This window comes from Camarhynchus parvulus, chromosome 13, assembly GCF_901933205.1.
Source record: "Camarhynchus parvulus chromosome 13, STF_HiC, whole genome shotgun sequence".
Classification (NCBI taxonomy): Eukaryota; Metazoa; Chordata; class Aves; order Passeriformes; family Thraupidae; genus Camarhynchus; species Camarhynchus parvulus.
The window spans coordinates 17,762,863-17,780,237 of NC_044583.1; the positions used below are offsets into that span (position 1 = coordinate 17,762,863).

A 17,375-nucleotide genomic window follows, 5' to 3' on the forward strand; every position below is an offset into this window, starting at 1 on the left:
GGAGGATACCAGAAAACATACATTAGACCAATAACCATATCATAAATATGTATTTGCACCGGAGCGGGCAAATTTATCTGTGGAATGATTTAAAACAAAATAAATTCACAGGGTAAATTATTCAGTGATTAATATTTGACCAGGCACAGTGTATGCAAAGTTACCTTAATCTGTTTGGAGGCCTGGGTAATGCACAGCGTTGTGCAGGATTTTTACAGCTGTTAAATATTAAGGGCCTCTTGGTCATGTGCACGGGGGCCCCATAAATCATTTTGTCTCTGTAAAGGGGCCTTGAAACACAAGTAAATCACTTTGCTGCTTGGTTTATGGCCCTTGTGTGCAGCAAGAGAGATATAAAAAGGCTTAATGTGTAAATGAGGCTCTGATTCTGCTGCTTGGGGATCCGTGATGCTTTCCCAGCACCAAACTCCCTGCGGGAAGGGGGAGCGTGGCCAGAGGCAGCACGAACCGAGGTGGAGCAGCTCCCTGGCCTGTCCCATGGGCTGGCAGGGTCCTGGGCCCCTGCCCTGCCCTGCCCTGCCCTGCCCTGCCCTTCCCCAGCCCCCTGGCACCCCTGCCCTGTCCTGCCCCAGCCCCCTGGCACCCCTGCGCCCCCAGGTTTAGCCAGTGCCAGCTCTGTGCTGGGGGACAGGGCAGCCCAGGGCTGCTCTGCCAGTGCCAAGGTGTCAGCTCAGCTCAGCTCCTGCTCACCAAAGTGTGCCTGACCCCAACCAAACAGGAGCCTCTGCCCCAGACACTGCTAATGCTGCTTTTAATTTCATTGTTGCTTAATTTGTAAGAGAAATCTCCTAAAGTCGGTGAAATCCATCAGCTGGCAGGACGGGAACTGCCGGAGCCAAGCTGTCACTGTGATATCATAACTAGAGCAAATGGCTTTTGATTTGGTGATGGCAACGAGACAGACCTTTAGCTGTAAATTATTCATGTACAGGACTAATACAGCAAACATTACAGACCATGCCAAAATGCTCCTTGGGTATTTGCTGTGCTTCACTGCGATGCAGACGAACGGTTCCTTTGTCGCTGTGAATCCCCGATCTCCGGGTACTGCTTATCACAGCACAAATGCAAGTACCCATGAAATGAAATTTCACTCTATTAATTAAATATTTTGTGTTACAGATTAATCTCCCACACTGAGTAAGAGTTTGCTCCATTTTTTCGAAGTCAATAGGTTAAATTTGAGAGAGAAACACACTATCAAGCCCCAGCGACCAGATAAATCCTGCCAGGCCCAGCACCCTCCAGGAACACCCCAGAGCCCAGAGCCCTGCCCCTAACCTGGTACAAAAGGTGCTTCCTCCTGGCACAAAGCTGCTGAGCTGCCCTGAGAACAACACCAAACACTTGGTTTTAAAATTTTAAAAGTTTAATAGTAATAAAATGGTTATAAAAATAGTAATACAGTTAGAGTAATAAAATTCTTGGACAATTTGAATTAGGACAAGATGAGACAATAAAAACAAAGAGTTACAGATATCCAGGTACCTTTTTCTGGGCAGCACAAGCCCAAAAAAGGACCCACATTAACAGAGGATTAACCCTTAAAAGCAACAGCCTGTTGCATATTCACACAGCTCATCCATGATGCATAAATTCCATTCAAACACAGGATTCTGTCTGGGCAGTGTCAGCTTCTTCCTCTGAATCCTGACGGCGTCTGCAGGGCTGAGTGAGGCAGGAAGAAGTTCATTTCTTCTGATAATGGAGCAATAAATTCTCTTTCTCTGAAAGATTCAGGTGTCCTGTGGCTGCTATCTCAGTGCAAGGCCTTTCTTTAAAAAAAGTATCCTACATAGCATAGTTTCTATTCTAACATTTTGTTATAACCTAAAACTACATTTAACACACTACTTAAGAAAATGAACACAGCATAACTTTCTAACACAACACGTACAATATTCATTTGAATATTTGCCAAAAGCCAGTCTCCCACCTCTGTGCTCACACAGGGCTCTCTGCTGGCTGGGCTGTGGCTATGGCTGAGCAGGGAGCCTGGGATGGGGCTGGTGCAGCCCTTGGGCCCAGACCCTGCAGCCCCAGGGCTGAGCGTGTCCCCCCGCAGCTCCAGCCCGGTTCTGAGAGCTCCAAGCACCAGATTCAGACCTCACAGCTGGTCAATAAATAATGACCATAAAGCACCACAATGAGCCTCTTGACCAGCAGGTCACGCGTGCATTTACAGTGCAATTTATCTTTCCCCAGCAAAGGAACTGGGCTGCAGCATTTGGTGTTCACCAGATAAAGCTGAAATAAAGCAATAGGTGAGACCTGAGCAGCTGCTCCCTGTGTCAGCAGCCAGAAGTGACTCCCAAAAACGAGCTCTAGACCATCTCCTTATGGCTGGGGGCTGGCTTGAGGAGAGCTGAGGGAGGGCTTTTAAACCATGGGCTGCTGGGTTTCCACCCTTCCCCACCAGAGCGAGCCCCTGTGCCCTGCTGGGCTCAGTCTGTGGGTCAGGACATGGGCTGGAAGGACCTGCTCGGGTTCTGTGTTTTCTTGAGCTGCCTCACTCCTTAACAAGCTCCTTCCCTGACCAAAAGACTTCGGTTCTGTGGCTGATTTGATGGCAAAAGGACCCAGGAGGGCGCAGGAGGGAAGGAGATGTCTGGAGCAATTGGTGTGATTAGAGCAGCTGAATGCTCTGCTTCCCTGACCCAGCACAGCTCCCATGGAGCCGTGTCTGTCTGAGGGATGGGCCACAGGACTGCCCTGCCAGGCCTGGCCAAGCTCAGCTCATCTCTTGGGCGGTGCTGGATGCCACCCCTGAATCCACCTTCTGTAATTACCTTCAATTTTAGTCAAATCCCGGAATCCCTGAGGCTGGAAATGTCCAGCCCTGTTCCACGTTCAGGAATTGCCTGTCCCCTCCCTGCATCTCTCTGTGAATTCAGAAGCAAAGGGGCACCTCAGCCTCACCTGCCCTCTGTTTTTATTCAGAAGCAATGGGCCACCTCAGCCTCACCTGCCTTTTCCCTTTATCCTTCCCAGACCTTGCCCAGGCAGAAGGAGCCGGGTGCTTTTGGGTGATGCTGCAGGAGGGCAGCTCAGGGAGCTGGGGGCCCTCGGGTCCCTGCCCAGCACTCTGGTGCTGCCCCTGCCTGGCTCAGCACCCTCCTCATCCCCTCTAACCCTCCGCAGAAGGGAAAAGCTTCTGATCCCAGAGCATTTAGGATTGCCCAGGCATGGGAAACTTAATTGGTCTTGAAAGCGGTGCTGAAAATGTTTGGAATAAAGTAGTGTCTGGAGGGTCTCCCACTGCCTGCGTTTATTTGATGCAAAAGGGCTTTGCTCAAGATGCTAAATCAGATAAAGCAAACCATTCATTTCTGAAAGTTCAATTCACCACTTAGAGGATAGAAAATAAACCAAGCTAAGCCACAGCACTACTGAACAGCGAGATACGGGGTTTAAGGCAAAGCCCACTGTGCCTGGGAATGTTTCTCACATAAATCAAATTTATCTCTGTAGAGCAGAAGCCCAGTTTATGAGCTTCAGACAGGGAAAAAATAAGAAAACTTCCAGAGAGGGTGTCTCAAATAGCTCATAAAAATGGAGCCTGTGCCCCTGTGGAAAGGGATATCTGATAGTCCCAGAAAAGTGCCAGCCCTGCACAGAGCTCAGCTCACCTGTGCTCCTGGAGGGCTCTGAGCATCCCTCCCTTCTCTGCCAGGAGCATCCCTCCCTTCCCAACACAGAGCTCAGCTCACCTGTGCCCCCACAGAGGGCTCCGAGCATCCCTCCCTTCTCTGCCAGCAGCAGCAGCAGCTCTGCCCGTGATTGTGCTCCGGGGAATCCATCACCAGTGGCTCCTCTGGCCCTCAGCCCTGTCCCGGTTCTCTGGCAGGGGCAGGGGCAGGGGCAGGGCTGTCTGGGCACGGGCAGCCCGGGCAGGGGCACAAGCCACTGTCCCCATGTCCCTGCTGCTCCAGGCTGGCACCGCTGCCGCACAGCAGGACCCTCTGCTGCCTCTGCCAGAGCACAGGCTCACCCTCAGGAGGTGATCAGCAAAATGCAGCTGGTTTGGGGCTGTGGGAGAGGCAGCCAGGCCCGAGCTGTTTGTCAGTGCCTGTGGCCAGGGGAATGGCACTGTCATCCCAGGGGATAAACCAACTGGGAATGCCCTGTGGCACTGCTGGGCACTGCTGGGCACTGCTGGCCAGCCCTGCCTGTAGAACCACAGACCCCAGCACGGTTTGGGTTGGGAGGGTCCTTAAATATCAACTTGTGCCCATCCCTACCATGGGCAGGGACACCTTGCACTATTCCAGGTTGCTCCAATCCCCATCCAACCCGGCCTGGGACACTTCCAGGGATGGGGACCCCATCACTTCCCTGGACAGCCTGCTCCAATGCTCAACCAGTCTTTCAGTAAAGAAATTCTCCCAGCAATGCAACCTGAAGCTCCCCTGGGGCACTGGGGCCACTTTGGCCTGTCCCATCCCTCACTGTCAGGGGAGGAGGCTGACGCTCCCCTCCCAGCAACCTCCAATTAGGAGATCACTAATGGCCTTGAGCAGGAAAGAGAGAAGTAATTTCCAAAGTAATTGTTTTCATAAGCATCTTGTTCAGCCGGGTGTCTCAGCAGAGCCGTTTCTGGCTGCTCTGCTGCCCTTGCCCCCGTCCCTGTGCCCAGGTGCAGCAGCCACGGTCCGTGTCCCTCCGTAATAGGGACATCCATCATGTCCCTGTGCCCAGGCACGAGCAGCTGCTCCTGCTGGCTCTGCCCCTGCCCGCCAGCCCCGGGGCAGTGCCAGCACGGGGCTGAGCGAGGCAGGGCAGAAATAACAGCTCATGGTGGGCTGGAGCTGCAGGCTGCTCCCGCCACCTGGGCAGGGGTGCTCCCTGTGCTGCGCACGTGGCTCTGGCCAGCCAGGTGGGACAGACTCCCTTCCAGGCCTGGGGTACCCCTGGCAGAGCTGGCAGAGCTGCTGCGCCCCTCTGCCACCCTCCGCGTGGCATCCAGCACGGGCACTGGGCTGTGCCAGCTGGGCGGGAGTGCCAGGAATGGGGGAGCCTGCAGACCCCAGGCCCCTCTGGGGGCTCCTCTCCCTGCAGACCCCAGGCCCCTCTGGGATGTTCCTCTCCCTGCAGACCCCGGACCCCTCTGGGGGCTCCTCTCCCTGCAGACCCCAGACCCCTCTGGGATGTTCCTCTCCCTGCAGACCCCAGGCCCCTCTGGGGGCTCCTCTCCCTGCAGACCCCAGGCCCCTCTGGGATGTTCCTCTCCCTGCAGACCCCAGACCCCTCTGGGGGCTCCTCTCCCTGCAGACCCCAGACCCCTCTGGGGGCTCCTCTCCCTGCAGACCCCAGACCCCTCTGGGGGCTCCTCTCCCTGCAGACCCCAGACCCCTCTGGGATGTTCCTCTCCCTGCAGACCCCAGGCCCCTCTGGGGCGTTCAGCCCACCTGGCAGTGGATCCCCTCCTCCCTGGGGGCTGCCCAGCCACCCCGTGAGCTGCCAGGGGGAGCAGCAGGGCTGCATTCACTCACCTTTAGCAATATTTGCTTTAAATTCAGCAGAACTCCTCCCACCAGCAGCCTTTTTCAGCAGAGTCACTTCAGTTGTGTGTTAACAGCTCGCTGCCTGCTATAAAGCTTAATTAGTGATTGCTAGCCCTGTTACACAGCTCAATTATTGATGGAAGGGAGGGAAGGGAAGGGAAGGGAAGGGAAGGGAAGGGAAGGGAAGGGAAGGGAAGGGAAGGGAAGGGAAGGGAAGGGAAGGGAAGGGAAGGGAAGGGAAGGGAAGGGAAGGGAAGGGAAGGGAAGGGAAGGGAAGGGAAGGGAAGGGAAGGGAAGGGAAGGGACTGGCCAGGCAGGGGCAGGAAGCTGCAGCCCCAAGGAGAAGGGGACTGCAGAGCCCAGGAGGGCTGGCCAGGAGCCCTGAGAGCAGCTCCTGGCAAGGGCGACTTTTGGGAACAGCACTGGAGCAGAGACAAAGGGACGACAGGAGGATAGTCCAAGAATAGCAGATCACTTGATACTGAGAGTAAGAGATGAGAGAGGAGAAACTGGAGCGACTGCAAGAACAGAGCAAACGAGAGGTGAAAGGGGTGAATTTCTCCGTGTGATGGTGGCACACAGAGGCCACGGCCAGGACCAAGGAGACACAGATTTATCTGTAGAGGAGATGAGGACCAGGTGGGAGATGAAAGGGAAGGGAGTATGGCATTAAATCATTGGGAGAAAAGAGTGAAACTTGGGCCTTTTAAAAGGAGAGCTGGGTTTGTTCCAGCTGTATCCAGAATAAAATGTCATGAAAAGACAGCAGAACTGTAGCTGGATTAAAAACCACCTTACTGGCTGGCTGCTAGCAGAAACTCCTCACTGAAGAGCTGGTTATCTCCCAGCCTGGGGATTTCCCTCCGTGCCACGAGGGACTGGCCTGTCAGGCTGGTGCCAGGGTGACAGTGAGTGACAGCCTGGCTGTCCCTGAGCCCTGTCCCTGCAGGGCTGCCTGCCCAGCTCTGCAGCACACCCCAGCCTGCTGCTGAGCACTGACTGAGGCTATTGCACTCTCACTCAGAGCAGCTCTGTCAGGATTTGGGGCCCTGTAAAGCCAAACCAAACCAGCAAACCCATCCCAGCACTGCTTCCTGTCCCAGGGCTGGCATGGGACCAGAGCTTGGCTTGGGAGGGATCTCCGAGACAGCTGAGCTCCAGCTCATTGAAACAGAGCAGTGTCAGCGCTGCCACCTCAGGGAGTGTTGGAGGGGGAGCCCCAGCCTGTGCCCCCTGTCCCAGCCCTCACCCCTGCCCCTGCGAACCCAGAGCTGCTGTGCCATTGCACCTGCCAGGGGACAGGAGCAAATCTGCGCTCCTGCTCCTCTTCTGCCTCTGTTTGCTGAGATTTCCTTGCACTGATGTCATTCGTGGTGGGGTAAAGGGGAACGTGCAATTTATTCTCCATTATGTTCAGGGTAATGACAAGTCTTAAAATAGCTCTCAATTAGCGATTGATTGCAATTAATTGGAACAACATAGGCTGACATGATAGCTTCGGATCTCCAGAGCATTTTTGAGTTCATGAGCTCTAATTTCCAAAAATTCAAGAATTCTGGCTCCCACATCCCCACAGCCATCTGTCAGCAGTTTCTCACACAGGTCTTCGAGAAGCAGGAGCAATAAACTCTCTGGCTTTGCTAATTAAAGCAGGTGTCCAAAATGGGGCTCGTTTCATGTGAACTGGGGGCTGCATCCAGGTTTGGAAATATCCCTGTATTGCCCATGTACTGTGGGCTCCCTGCCCTGGCAGTGCCCATGCACAGGGCTGGGCAGGCTCTGCCCTCACCTGCATTGCTGCAAAGCTCCTGGCAGCAACTCCAGAGCTGGGGCAGCCTCAGGGCACTGTTTTGTGATCATCCAGAACAGTGTGCTCCTACCTGCGCTTTAATTAATGCATGCTTGCAGTATCTCCCTTGATAACAGGTTCAACCCATGATCCTGCTCCCTCCCTGGGTTGTGGCTGCTGCTCTGCTGGCTGAGCAGGGGGCTCTGTGTGCTCTGCGGGGCCAGGCTCCCCCAGGGCTGTGATCCCTCCCTGGGTTGTGGCTCTGTGTGCTCTGCGGGGCCAGGGCTCCTCCGGGGCTCTCTCAGGGAGGACAAGGAAAAGCCCTGCTCCTTAGCCCAGACTGCTTTCTTTCCATCAAACTTCACTTTCTAGGTCTTGAGCAGAAATTGAAAGTAACAGAGAGCAAAAGGAAAGGCTGTGTTAAGGTGCTGGGTTAATATGGCATTGATGAATCAAGAAATACTCAGAAAGTCTTACATTTGAGGAGCAAGGCAGAACTGGAAGAAGGAAGATGCAAATAGTGGCAGCTGTGAGTTCTCTGTGCTCCAAACCCACCCAAGTTGGAGCTGCTTGGCAGAACAGAAAGAGCAAATGCTGTGGGCAGGAGAAAGCTGAAGTGCCAGGTTTTCATATAACAGCATTTTCCCAGAGGAAAATACACTGAAATGCCTCAGTCCTGATGGCCAAATATTGTTTCTGTATTCACAGAATATTCACAAATATTCACACTCCTGGAAAGGGGAGCACCAAGCAGGGGAGCCAGGGGCACTGGGTTATTCCCCAGGCACTGCTCACACCTGGGTTATTCCCCAGGCACTGCTCACACCTGGGTTATTCAGGCACTGCTCACACCTGGGTTATTCAGGCACTGCTCACACCTGGGTTATTCAGGCACTGCTCACACCTGGGTTATTCAGGCACTGCTCACACCTGGGTTATTCCCCAGGCACTGCTCACACCTGGGTTATTCAGGCACTGCTCACACCTGGGTTATTCCCCAGGTACTGCTCACACCTGGGTTATTCAGGCACTGCTCACACCTGGGTTATTCAGACACTGCTCACACCTGGGTTATTCAGGCACTGCTCACACCTGGGTTATTCAGGCACTGCTCGCACCTGGGTTATTCAGGCACTGCTCGCACCTGGGTTATTCCCCAGGCACTGCTCACACCTGGGTTATTCCCCAGGCACTGCTCACACCTGGGTTATTCAGGCACTGCTCACACCTGGGTTATTCCGGCACTGCTCACACCTGGGTTATTCCCCAGGCACTGCTCACACCTGGGTTATTCAGGCACTGCTCACACCTGGGTTATTCCCCAGGCACTGCTCACACCTGGGTTATTCCCCAGGCACTGCTCACACCTGGGTTATTCAGGCACTGCTCACACCTGGGTTATTCAGGCACTGCTCACACCTGGGTTATTCAGGCACTGCTCACACCTGGGTTATTCAGGCACTGCTCACACCTGGGTTATTCAGACACTGCTCACACCTGGGTTATTCAGGCGCTGCTCACACCTGGGTTATTCAGGTACTGCTCACACCTGGGTTATTCAGGCACTGCTCACACCTGGGTTATTCCCCAGGCACTGCTCACACCTGGGTTATTCCGGCACTGCTCACACCTGGGTTATTCCGGCACTGCTCACACCTGGGTTATTCCCCAGGCACTGCTCACACCTGGGTTATTCAGGCACTGCTCACACCTGGGTTATTCCCCAGGTACTGCTCACACCTGGGTTATTCAGGCACTGCTCACACCTGGGTTATTCAGGCACTGCTCACACCTGGGTTATTCCGGCACTGCTCACACCTGGGTTATTCAGGCACTGCTCACACCTGGGTTATTCCCCAGGCACTGCTCACACCTGGGTTATTCCCCAGGTACTGCTCACACCTGGGTTATTCAGACACTGCTCACACCTGGGTTATTCCCCAGGCACTGCTCACACCTGGGTTATTCCCCAGGCACTGCTCACACCTGGGTTATTCAGGCACTGCTCACACCTGGGTTATTCAGGCACTGCTCACACCTGGGTTATTCAGGCACTGCTCACACCTGGGTTATTCAGGCACTGCTCACACCTGGGTTATTCCCCAGGCACTGCTCACACCTGGGTTATTCCCCAGGTACTGCTCACACCTGGGTTATTCAGGCACTGCTCACACCTGGGTTATTCCTGCAGACACTGCTCACACCTGGGTTATTCAGGCACTGCTCACACCTGGGTTATTCAGACACTGCTCACACCTGGGTTATTCAGGCACTGCTCACACCTGGGTTATTCCCCAGGTACTGCTCACACCTGGGTTATTCCCCAGGCACTGCTCACACCTGGGTTATTCAGGCACTGCTCACACCTGGGTTATTCAGGCACTGCTCACACCTGGGTTATTCCTGCAGACACTGCTCACACCTGGGTTATTCAGGCACTGCTCACACCTGGGTTATTCCTGCAGACACTGCTCACACCTGGGTTATTCCCCAGGCACTGCTCACACCTGGGTTATTCAGGCACTGCTCACACCTGGGTTATTCAGGCACTGCTCACACCTGGGTTATTCCCCAGGCACTGCTCACAGGGCAGGCTTGGCTGGGCAGCTATGGCCAGCCTGGGGGCACCAGCAGAGCCCAGAATGTTCCCTGCACAGCCCAGGCAATGAGGTGACCGTGGAGGAGCTGTGTGGCAGGCCTGGGTGCCCACAGCCCCCAGAGAGGAGCAGCAGCTGCTCCCCGCCCTGCCTGTGCCTCCCATCCTGCTGCTCACACTGCAGGCTGCTCCTCCCTCCTCTCCAGATTTCGGCTCCATCACATGTTACTTTGAGAAGATCCCTATATAAATATTTTGGCTCATTTAATATGCCTTCTGGTATTTTAACACCAGGTCTCTTTTTCTTCACCATTTGGGGGAATTATTTTTATTTTCAAACAAATTTGACACTCTTACAGCAGTTCACTTCCAGAACCAAGTGTTTGAGGGAAGATTGCAGGAGTGCTGGTGCAATGGCAATGTGCTGGGAGACTCCTGATGGGAGCGTGTGTGCTGCTGGGCCCTGGCTGAAAATCACTGTGCACGAGCAAGACAGACCAGGGAGCAATTCTGGGCTTTATACTGGGTTGGCAAGTTCAGGATATTTAAATGGAAAACACTTTGAACTAGAAATGTTACATTTTAATTTCAATTTCAATTGAATTCAAAGCAGATGGCAGCATCCAGGTGTCCCGAGCTGCCCCCAGAAGGGTAAAATTTGTGTGAGCTTCCTAAGGGGGCTGGAACAGCCGCAGGCTCTGCCTGTTCCTTCCTTCCTTGGCTCCCCAGTTCCCTCCCCTGCTCCCTCTCCCCTCTCCCTGCTGCCTTTGAACACCTGGGAGGGCTCAGACCAACGATGTCACTGCCAAGTCCTTCCCAGGATTGTCCCTCACCGAGATTTTACTGCAGATGCTTGGTCCTGAAAGCAAATAAAAGCAAATAAACGCAAATAAGCCCCAGGGTGTCTGTCCTGCTGCCAGGACAGAACCTGGAGCCCTCAGTGCCTGGGGTTTGTCAGCTCCCCCTGCCACCCTGCCCACCTGGGCATTCACTGCTCAAAGGGGATCAGCTGCTGCCAGCAGCCCCAGCAGAGCACAGACAGGCAGGAGGAGGCAGCAAAACCCAGAGGGGAGGTGAGAGCCACGGCACAGGAAGGAGAAAAGGAGCATGCAACAGAAATAAATCAAAGCAACAAAGCCCTAAAGCAGAAGGAGCAGGGGAAGGAATAAAAGGTAAGAGGACAACATAAATGGACCAGAGTGGCTTGAGAACAGTAGGAAAATGGCTCAAGGGATGATCACAGGCTGGGAGGTTGGTACAGCCACACACGTGGAGGTAAATGAGCATCTGGATACAGAAATTATCCCTGTATGCCTCAGAAACGGGCACCAGATGTGTCTGAGCTGCTGCCTGGGGACATTGTCCCTTCCCAGCCGTGACACCGAGCCCAGCCCTGCCCCGGGCCCCAGGACTGTCTGTGCTGGGCTCGTCATGCCAGGCTCAGCATCTCCCAACCCCGATCAGAGCTGGCTGAGCTGGGGCAGTCCCTGGCCCCTCTCTCACCCTGAAAACTCTTCCTGGTTTCTGTCACTCTGGCTCCCATCCCAGCTCCTGCCCAGCTCTCTCACAGCATCCGTCCTCTGCACAGGGGTTTCCCATTCCGTCCTTGCAGCCTGGCTGGGAAGGAGGGAGAGGAGAAGGGAAAGCTGGGTGGCTGCTGGCTTGTGTGTCAATTATACATCAGAGGCTCTGCTGCCGCTTCAGAAGCTTCTAATAATAATTATTATAATTAGGGCACTGGGAGAGAAATGTGCTGAGATCAGGGAGGAAAGCAGGAAAGCCAGGCCAGAATTAATTAGCCACTTTTATCTAAGAATCTCAAAGCATTTAGACATTAATTAACGGGAGCTGTGGTTAGGGCAGCCGCTGCTCCTCGGCTGCCGCTGCGGCTCGGGCTCAGCCCCTCCTGGCCCAGCCCTGCGGGCACAGGGACGGCTCCGGGATCGCTCCTCAATCCCCTCGGCCTGGCTCTCACCGAGAGCCCCGAGGGCAGGGGTGTGTGTGCCGCTGCAGCCGGGCACTGCCCCGGCACCCCGGGCACCCGTGGGCAGCAGGGGCTCCTGCGGGCCCAGCCCAGCCCCTGGAGCTCCCACCCACCAGCTGTGCCATGGCACCGACATGCTGGTTACTGGGGCACCTGTGCCATGGCACCTGGGCACCGACAGGGTTCCCCCCCAGCTGTGCCATGGCACCTGGGCACCGACAGGGCTCCCCCCAACTTGTGCCATGGCACCTGGGCACCGACAGAACCAGTCACTGGGGCAAATCCTTCCTGTCTGCCGCTGCACCCGTGGGGTGCCCACTGTTGGTGAATATTCATTAAGAGAAATTAGCATCTAATAGGGCTTAATTGACTTATAAAAGCCTTGTTTTGTGCTAATGAAGTCTTCGCTGTAGCTGTGCCTGACGGCAGCTGGTGGCTCCCTGTGCCCCGCTGCCACCTCGGCTCCATCCCTTCTGCTGCCCCACAGCCCCTGGGAGCTGTGCCTGTCCCATCCCTGGAGCTGTGCCTGCCCCATCCCTGGAGCTGTGCCTGTCCCATCCCTGGAGCTGTGCCTGCCCCACAGCAGGAACCCCTGGGAGCTGTGCCTGCCCCATCCCTGGAGCTGTGCCTGCCCCACAGCAGGAACCCCTGGGAGCTGTGCCTGCCCCATCCCTGGAGCTGTGCCTGCCCCATCCCTGGAGCTGTGCCTGCCCCATCCCTGGAGCTGTGCCTGCCCCATCCCTGGAGCTGTGCCTGTCCCATCCCTGGAGCTGTGCCTGCCCCATCCCTGGAGCTGTGCCTGTCCCATCCCTGGAGCTGTGCCTGTCCCATCCCTGGAGCTGTGCCTGCCCCACAGCAGGAACCCCTGGGAGCTGTGCCTGCCCCATCCCTGGAGCTGTGCCTGTCCCATTCCTGCCCCATCCCTGGGAGCATCCAAAGCCAGCCTGGAGAAACCTGGTCTGTGGGCCTGTCCCTGCCCGTGGAGCTGTCCCTGCCCGTGGAGCTGTGTGTCCCTGCCCGTGGAGCTGTCCCTGCCCGTGGCAGGGGCATTGCCGGGACACAAACATCCCTTCCATCCCAAACCACCGTGTGGCAGCGTGTGAGTCCCAGCTGGGAGAAGAGTGTCCGTGGCCTGAGCGCTGTGTGCAGGCTTGCAGAGCTCCCCTGTGACCCCAGCAGTGCCCTGGGCCCCTGCAGGGGGGGCTGGGGTCGGTGTGGGGGCTCGAGGCACCGTCTGAGCTCTGCTCCTCGGCTGGAACAGAGCCCTCTGGTCTCAGAGCTGTCGCACTCTGGGGGATGTGGGTACCAGCTGCAGTGAGGAGCTGCTGGAATCCTCACAGCTCCTGGAACTGCTCTCAGGGCTCATGGGTCAGGGTTTTACAGGGGGTCAGCTCATAATGCCTTTGTCCAAGCCTAGAAATGGATAAAAACTTTCAGTTTAGCCATTATTGGCTGTTTTCAGACGAGCCAGGGCAGCTTTGAAGTGAGTCTGTAAATGAGAGTAGCCCTGCAACTCCCAGACAGAGAGACTCCTTCATCATTGACAAGGAAGAGGAGGGAGGAGGTGAGGAGGTTTCCTGGCTTCTGGTTTTCTGCCTGTTCCTGTAAATTGTGCGCTGTGTTCCCGGCTGGGTGAGGATGGAGGCACAGGAGAGCAGGGCAGTGCCAGTGGGGCTCCCAGTGCCCACAGCCCCTGCCCCAGGCTCTGCTCCCCGGCCTCAGGGGCTCTCAGTTGGCACCAACGTCTATTGCTCTTTCTCTTTCCTTTTCCCCATTTTTCCATGGGGGTCTGGAGCAGCAAAAAGTCACCTGAGTCCATGGTGTGAGGACATTTCCCCAGCTGGGCACACAGGAGCTCTGGTGCAGCTGTGTCCCATCCCCGTGTGTCCCATCCCCGTGTGTCCTGTCCCCGTGTGTCCCATCCCCGTGTGTCCCGTCCCCGTTGTCCTGTCCCCGTGTGTCCCTGTCCCTGTGTGTCCCCTCCCCGTGTGTCCGTCCCCTGTCCCCGTGTGTCCTGTCCCCGTGTGTCCTGTCCCCGTGTGTCCCATCCCCATGTGTCCCGTCCCCGTGTGTCCCGTCCCCGTGTGTCCTGTCCCCGTGTGTCCCCTTGTCCCCGTGTGTCCCATCCCCGTGTGTCCCTGCCCCGTGTGTGTCCCCGTGTGTCCCTGTCCCTGTGTGTCCCCTCCCCGTGTGTCCTGTCCCCGTGTGTCCCTGCCAGTCACAGCGTGTCCCTGTCACCACTGCCAGCCCAGGGCAGAGCTGCAGCTCCAGCCAGACCATTCCTGCTCTCTGTTATTCCTCCAGCCCCTGTACCACTGTGAGGACCTTCAGGGCTGGGTGTGACACTGGGGACAGCCCGTGGCTCCCTGTCACCATCAGAGCGGGGCTGCAAAGCCGGTGGTGCCCCTCGTGGTCTGGGGGCTGGGCAGGGCTGGGCAGAGCTGGGCAGGGCTGGGCAGAGCTGGGCAGAGCTGGGCAGGGCTGGGCAGAGCTGGCAGGGTCTGGGCAGAGCTGGGCAGGGCTGGGCAGAGCTGGCAGGGTCTGGGCAGAGCTGGGCAGAGTTGGGCAGAGCTGGGCAGGGCTGGCAGGGTCTGGGCAGAGCTGGGCAGGGCTGGGCAGAGCTGGGCAGAGCTGGCAGGGTCTGGGCAGAGCTGGGCAGAGCTGGGCAGAGCTGGGCAGAGCTGGGCAGGGCTGGCAGGGTCTGGGCAGAGCTGGGCAGAGCTGGGCAGGGCTGGGCAGAGCTGGGCAGAGCTGGGCAGAGCTGGGCAGGGCTGGGCAGAGCTGGGCAGAGCTGGCAGGGTCTGGGCAGAGCTGGGCAGAGCTGGGCAGAGCTGGCAGGGGCTCTCCCTGTCAGGGAGGATGGATGCTCCCCATGCCCTCTGTGTCCGTGCTGGCTGCACTGCTGTGGGCACGGAGCTGCTGTGCCCGGTGCCAGCTGTGCCCTGGTCACGGACTGCTGCGGCTGGGCAAGGCTCCAGCTGGAGAACAGCCTCGGCCCTGCAGGATGGGGAATTGTCACTGTCCTGGGCTTCCCTGCCGGGCTGTGCCACTGCAGGACCCGCTGTCCCCAGGGTCTGCTCTGGCTGTGCCCAGGCCGCTCTGGGGGGGCAGGACCGGGCTGTGGGCAGGGAAGGGGGCGATGTTGGGGGGTGATGCCCGCCAGGACGGAGGCTGACAGTGCTGGCTGCCCCAGCTGGCCCTGCCCTGGAGCCTCAGAGCAGAAACGGCATCTGGACAAGTCAGGGGCTCTGGCTGTGTGGGCTAACAGGGATCTGCTGCTGGTCCTGGGGAGCTCCAGGGTAACAGGGATCTGCTGTTCAGTTCTGGGGGAGCTCCAGGGTAACAGGGATCTGCTGCTGGTCCTGGGGAGCCCCAGGCTAACGGGGATTTGCTGCTGGTCCTGGGGAGCTGTGCCAGCTGTGCCAGCACTGTGTGCTGATGTCCAGGGAAGGTCCCTGCGAGGGTTCCCTGGCCCTGGCCGCCCTGCCGGCCCGGGGGGGCTCAGCAGCCTGTCCTGGGGTGTGTGGGGTCTGGAGCTGCCTAACCCCTGTCTCTGTGCCCCTGCAGGCGAGCCCTCCCGCTGGTCCTCGTCGCACTGCGACTGCTGCTGCAAGAACGGCAAGGGCGACAAGGAGGGCGAGAGCGGCACGTCCTGCAACGAGCTGTCCACGTCCAGCTGCGACAGCCAGTCCGAGGCCAGCTCCCCCCAGGAGACCGTCATCTGCGGGCCCGTGACGCGCCAGCCCAACATCCAGACTCTGGACAGGGCCAAGAAGGGCCCGGTGCAGCTGCTGCAGCAGGCCGAGAGCCGCAGGAAGAGCGACCTGCTCCGGACTCTCACCTCCGGCTCCCGCGAGTCCAACGCCAGCAAGAAGAAGGCCGTGAAGGAGAAGCTCTCCATCGAGGAGGAGCTGGAGAAATGTATCCAGGATTTCCTCAAGATCAAAATCCCAGACAGGTTTCCCGAGAGGAAGCACCCCTGGCAGTCGGAACTGCTGCGGAAGTACCACCTGTAGGGCGGGCAGAGCGCACGGCCTCGCTACCTGAGAGCCACATCCCGAGGGACACAACAGGAACTCCCAACAATAACTGTTTGTTAGGTCGCCAAAACCAAAACCCATCTCTAGTACTGCCTAATTTGCCTATTTCACCTTAACATTTCTAGTGGTAGGGGAGCGATCTTTTTGCAGTCCTGGAAGCACAATGACAAACGCTTTTGTTTGTAAACTCCGAGTCTTACACAAGCTGAAAACCTTAAGGGCACAGCCAGGCCGGCCCCAGGGGACGCTGGAGTGGCCCCGAGCAGGCAGGGCAGGGCTGGGCAGGGCTCGGAGGCCTCTGCAGCCTGCTCGGAGCAGTGTGCCTGCAGGGAGGAGCACAGCACACAGCCCAGCCCTGCCCCGCAGCTTAAGCATGTGTATTTATATATGTGCATATATATATGTGTGTATATATATCTCTGTGTATATATATATATGTATATATATATCAATATATATTGCTTAAAGATTTTCTGGCTCTCTCCTTATAACTGCACTTTCTCAAAAAGAGCATTTTTTTAGTCTGTGGATGTCCCGTTTCTTCTCCAGGCCTTTGAGGGCTGAACAGTAGAAATCCATCTCCCTGTCTCTCTCCTCTCCCCCTGCCAGTCCTTCCCCTCCCTGGGCACTGTAAATGTGTGCCACTGGAGAGCAGGGTGCAGTCTCTGGGTTTGTGTTTCCATCACTGAAATATTCCCTTTGTTTGGGGCGCTGTGTCCCTCCTGTGTTGCCCAAGGCTCTCGGCTGTTACAGGTGTGCTGATCCCCCTGGAAAGCTGCAGGGATGGCTCTGGGGATGCTCTGGGGATGCTCTGGGGATGCTGGCTCCCGCAGGTGCCAGGGCTGTGTGCCAGGGGGGCTGTCCCAGCTGGCAGGGACAGCGGGCACCGCGGCCTCTCTGCCCCAGAGCCCCCCCAGCCCACCCGGGGGGCTCAGAGCCATCGCTGCCGGAGGGAGCTGGGCTGTGCCAGGAGAATCACAGCCCTGCAGGAGCTCCCTGCAGCCCCTCCTGTGGGTGCCCGCCCTGCCAGGGCCCTGGCGGCACTGCAGCAAGGCACAGCCTGTGCCCGTGTGCCCCGGGGCCGTGGGCAGGGCTGGGCTGCTCCTGCGCTGCCCTGAGCCTGGGCAAGGGCCAGGGGAGGGGGGCACGGGCTGGCCAGAGAGGGGCTGGGGCTGGCACGGGCAGGGGACAGCCAGGGCTGGGGCTGGCACTGGCAGGGGGACAGCCAGGGCTGGGCAGGGGGACAGCCAGGGCTGGGCTGGCACAGGCAGGAGGCAGCCAGGGCTGGCACAGGCAGGGGCACAGCCAGGGCTGGGCTGGCACGGCAGGGGGACAGCCAGGGCTGGGCAGGGGGCACAGCCAGGGCTGGGCAGGGGGACAGCCAGGGCTGGGCTGGCACAGGCAGGGAGGCAGCCAGGGCTGGGCAGGGGGACAGCCAGAG

At 57.5% G+C, this 17,375-nt stretch overlaps 1 protein-coding gene across 2 annotated transcripts in view; it reads left to right on the forward strand.

Moving 5' to 3' along the window:
• KCTD16 (potassium channel tetramerization domain containing 16) overlaps positions 1–16,609 on the forward strand; it is a 58,715-nt gene extending 42,106 nt beyond the window's left edge. For both annotated transcript variants that reach the window (XM_030957790.1, XM_030957791.1), the window contains one exon: positions 15,462–16,609. In XM_030957790.1, the coding sequence (XP_030813650.1) occupies positions 15,462–15,910 (449 nt within the window). In that variant the 3' untranslated portion in view covers positions 15,911–16,609. The remainder of the gene's footprint in view (positions 1–15,461) is intronic.
• Positions 16,610–17,375: the final 766 nt, after the last annotated feature.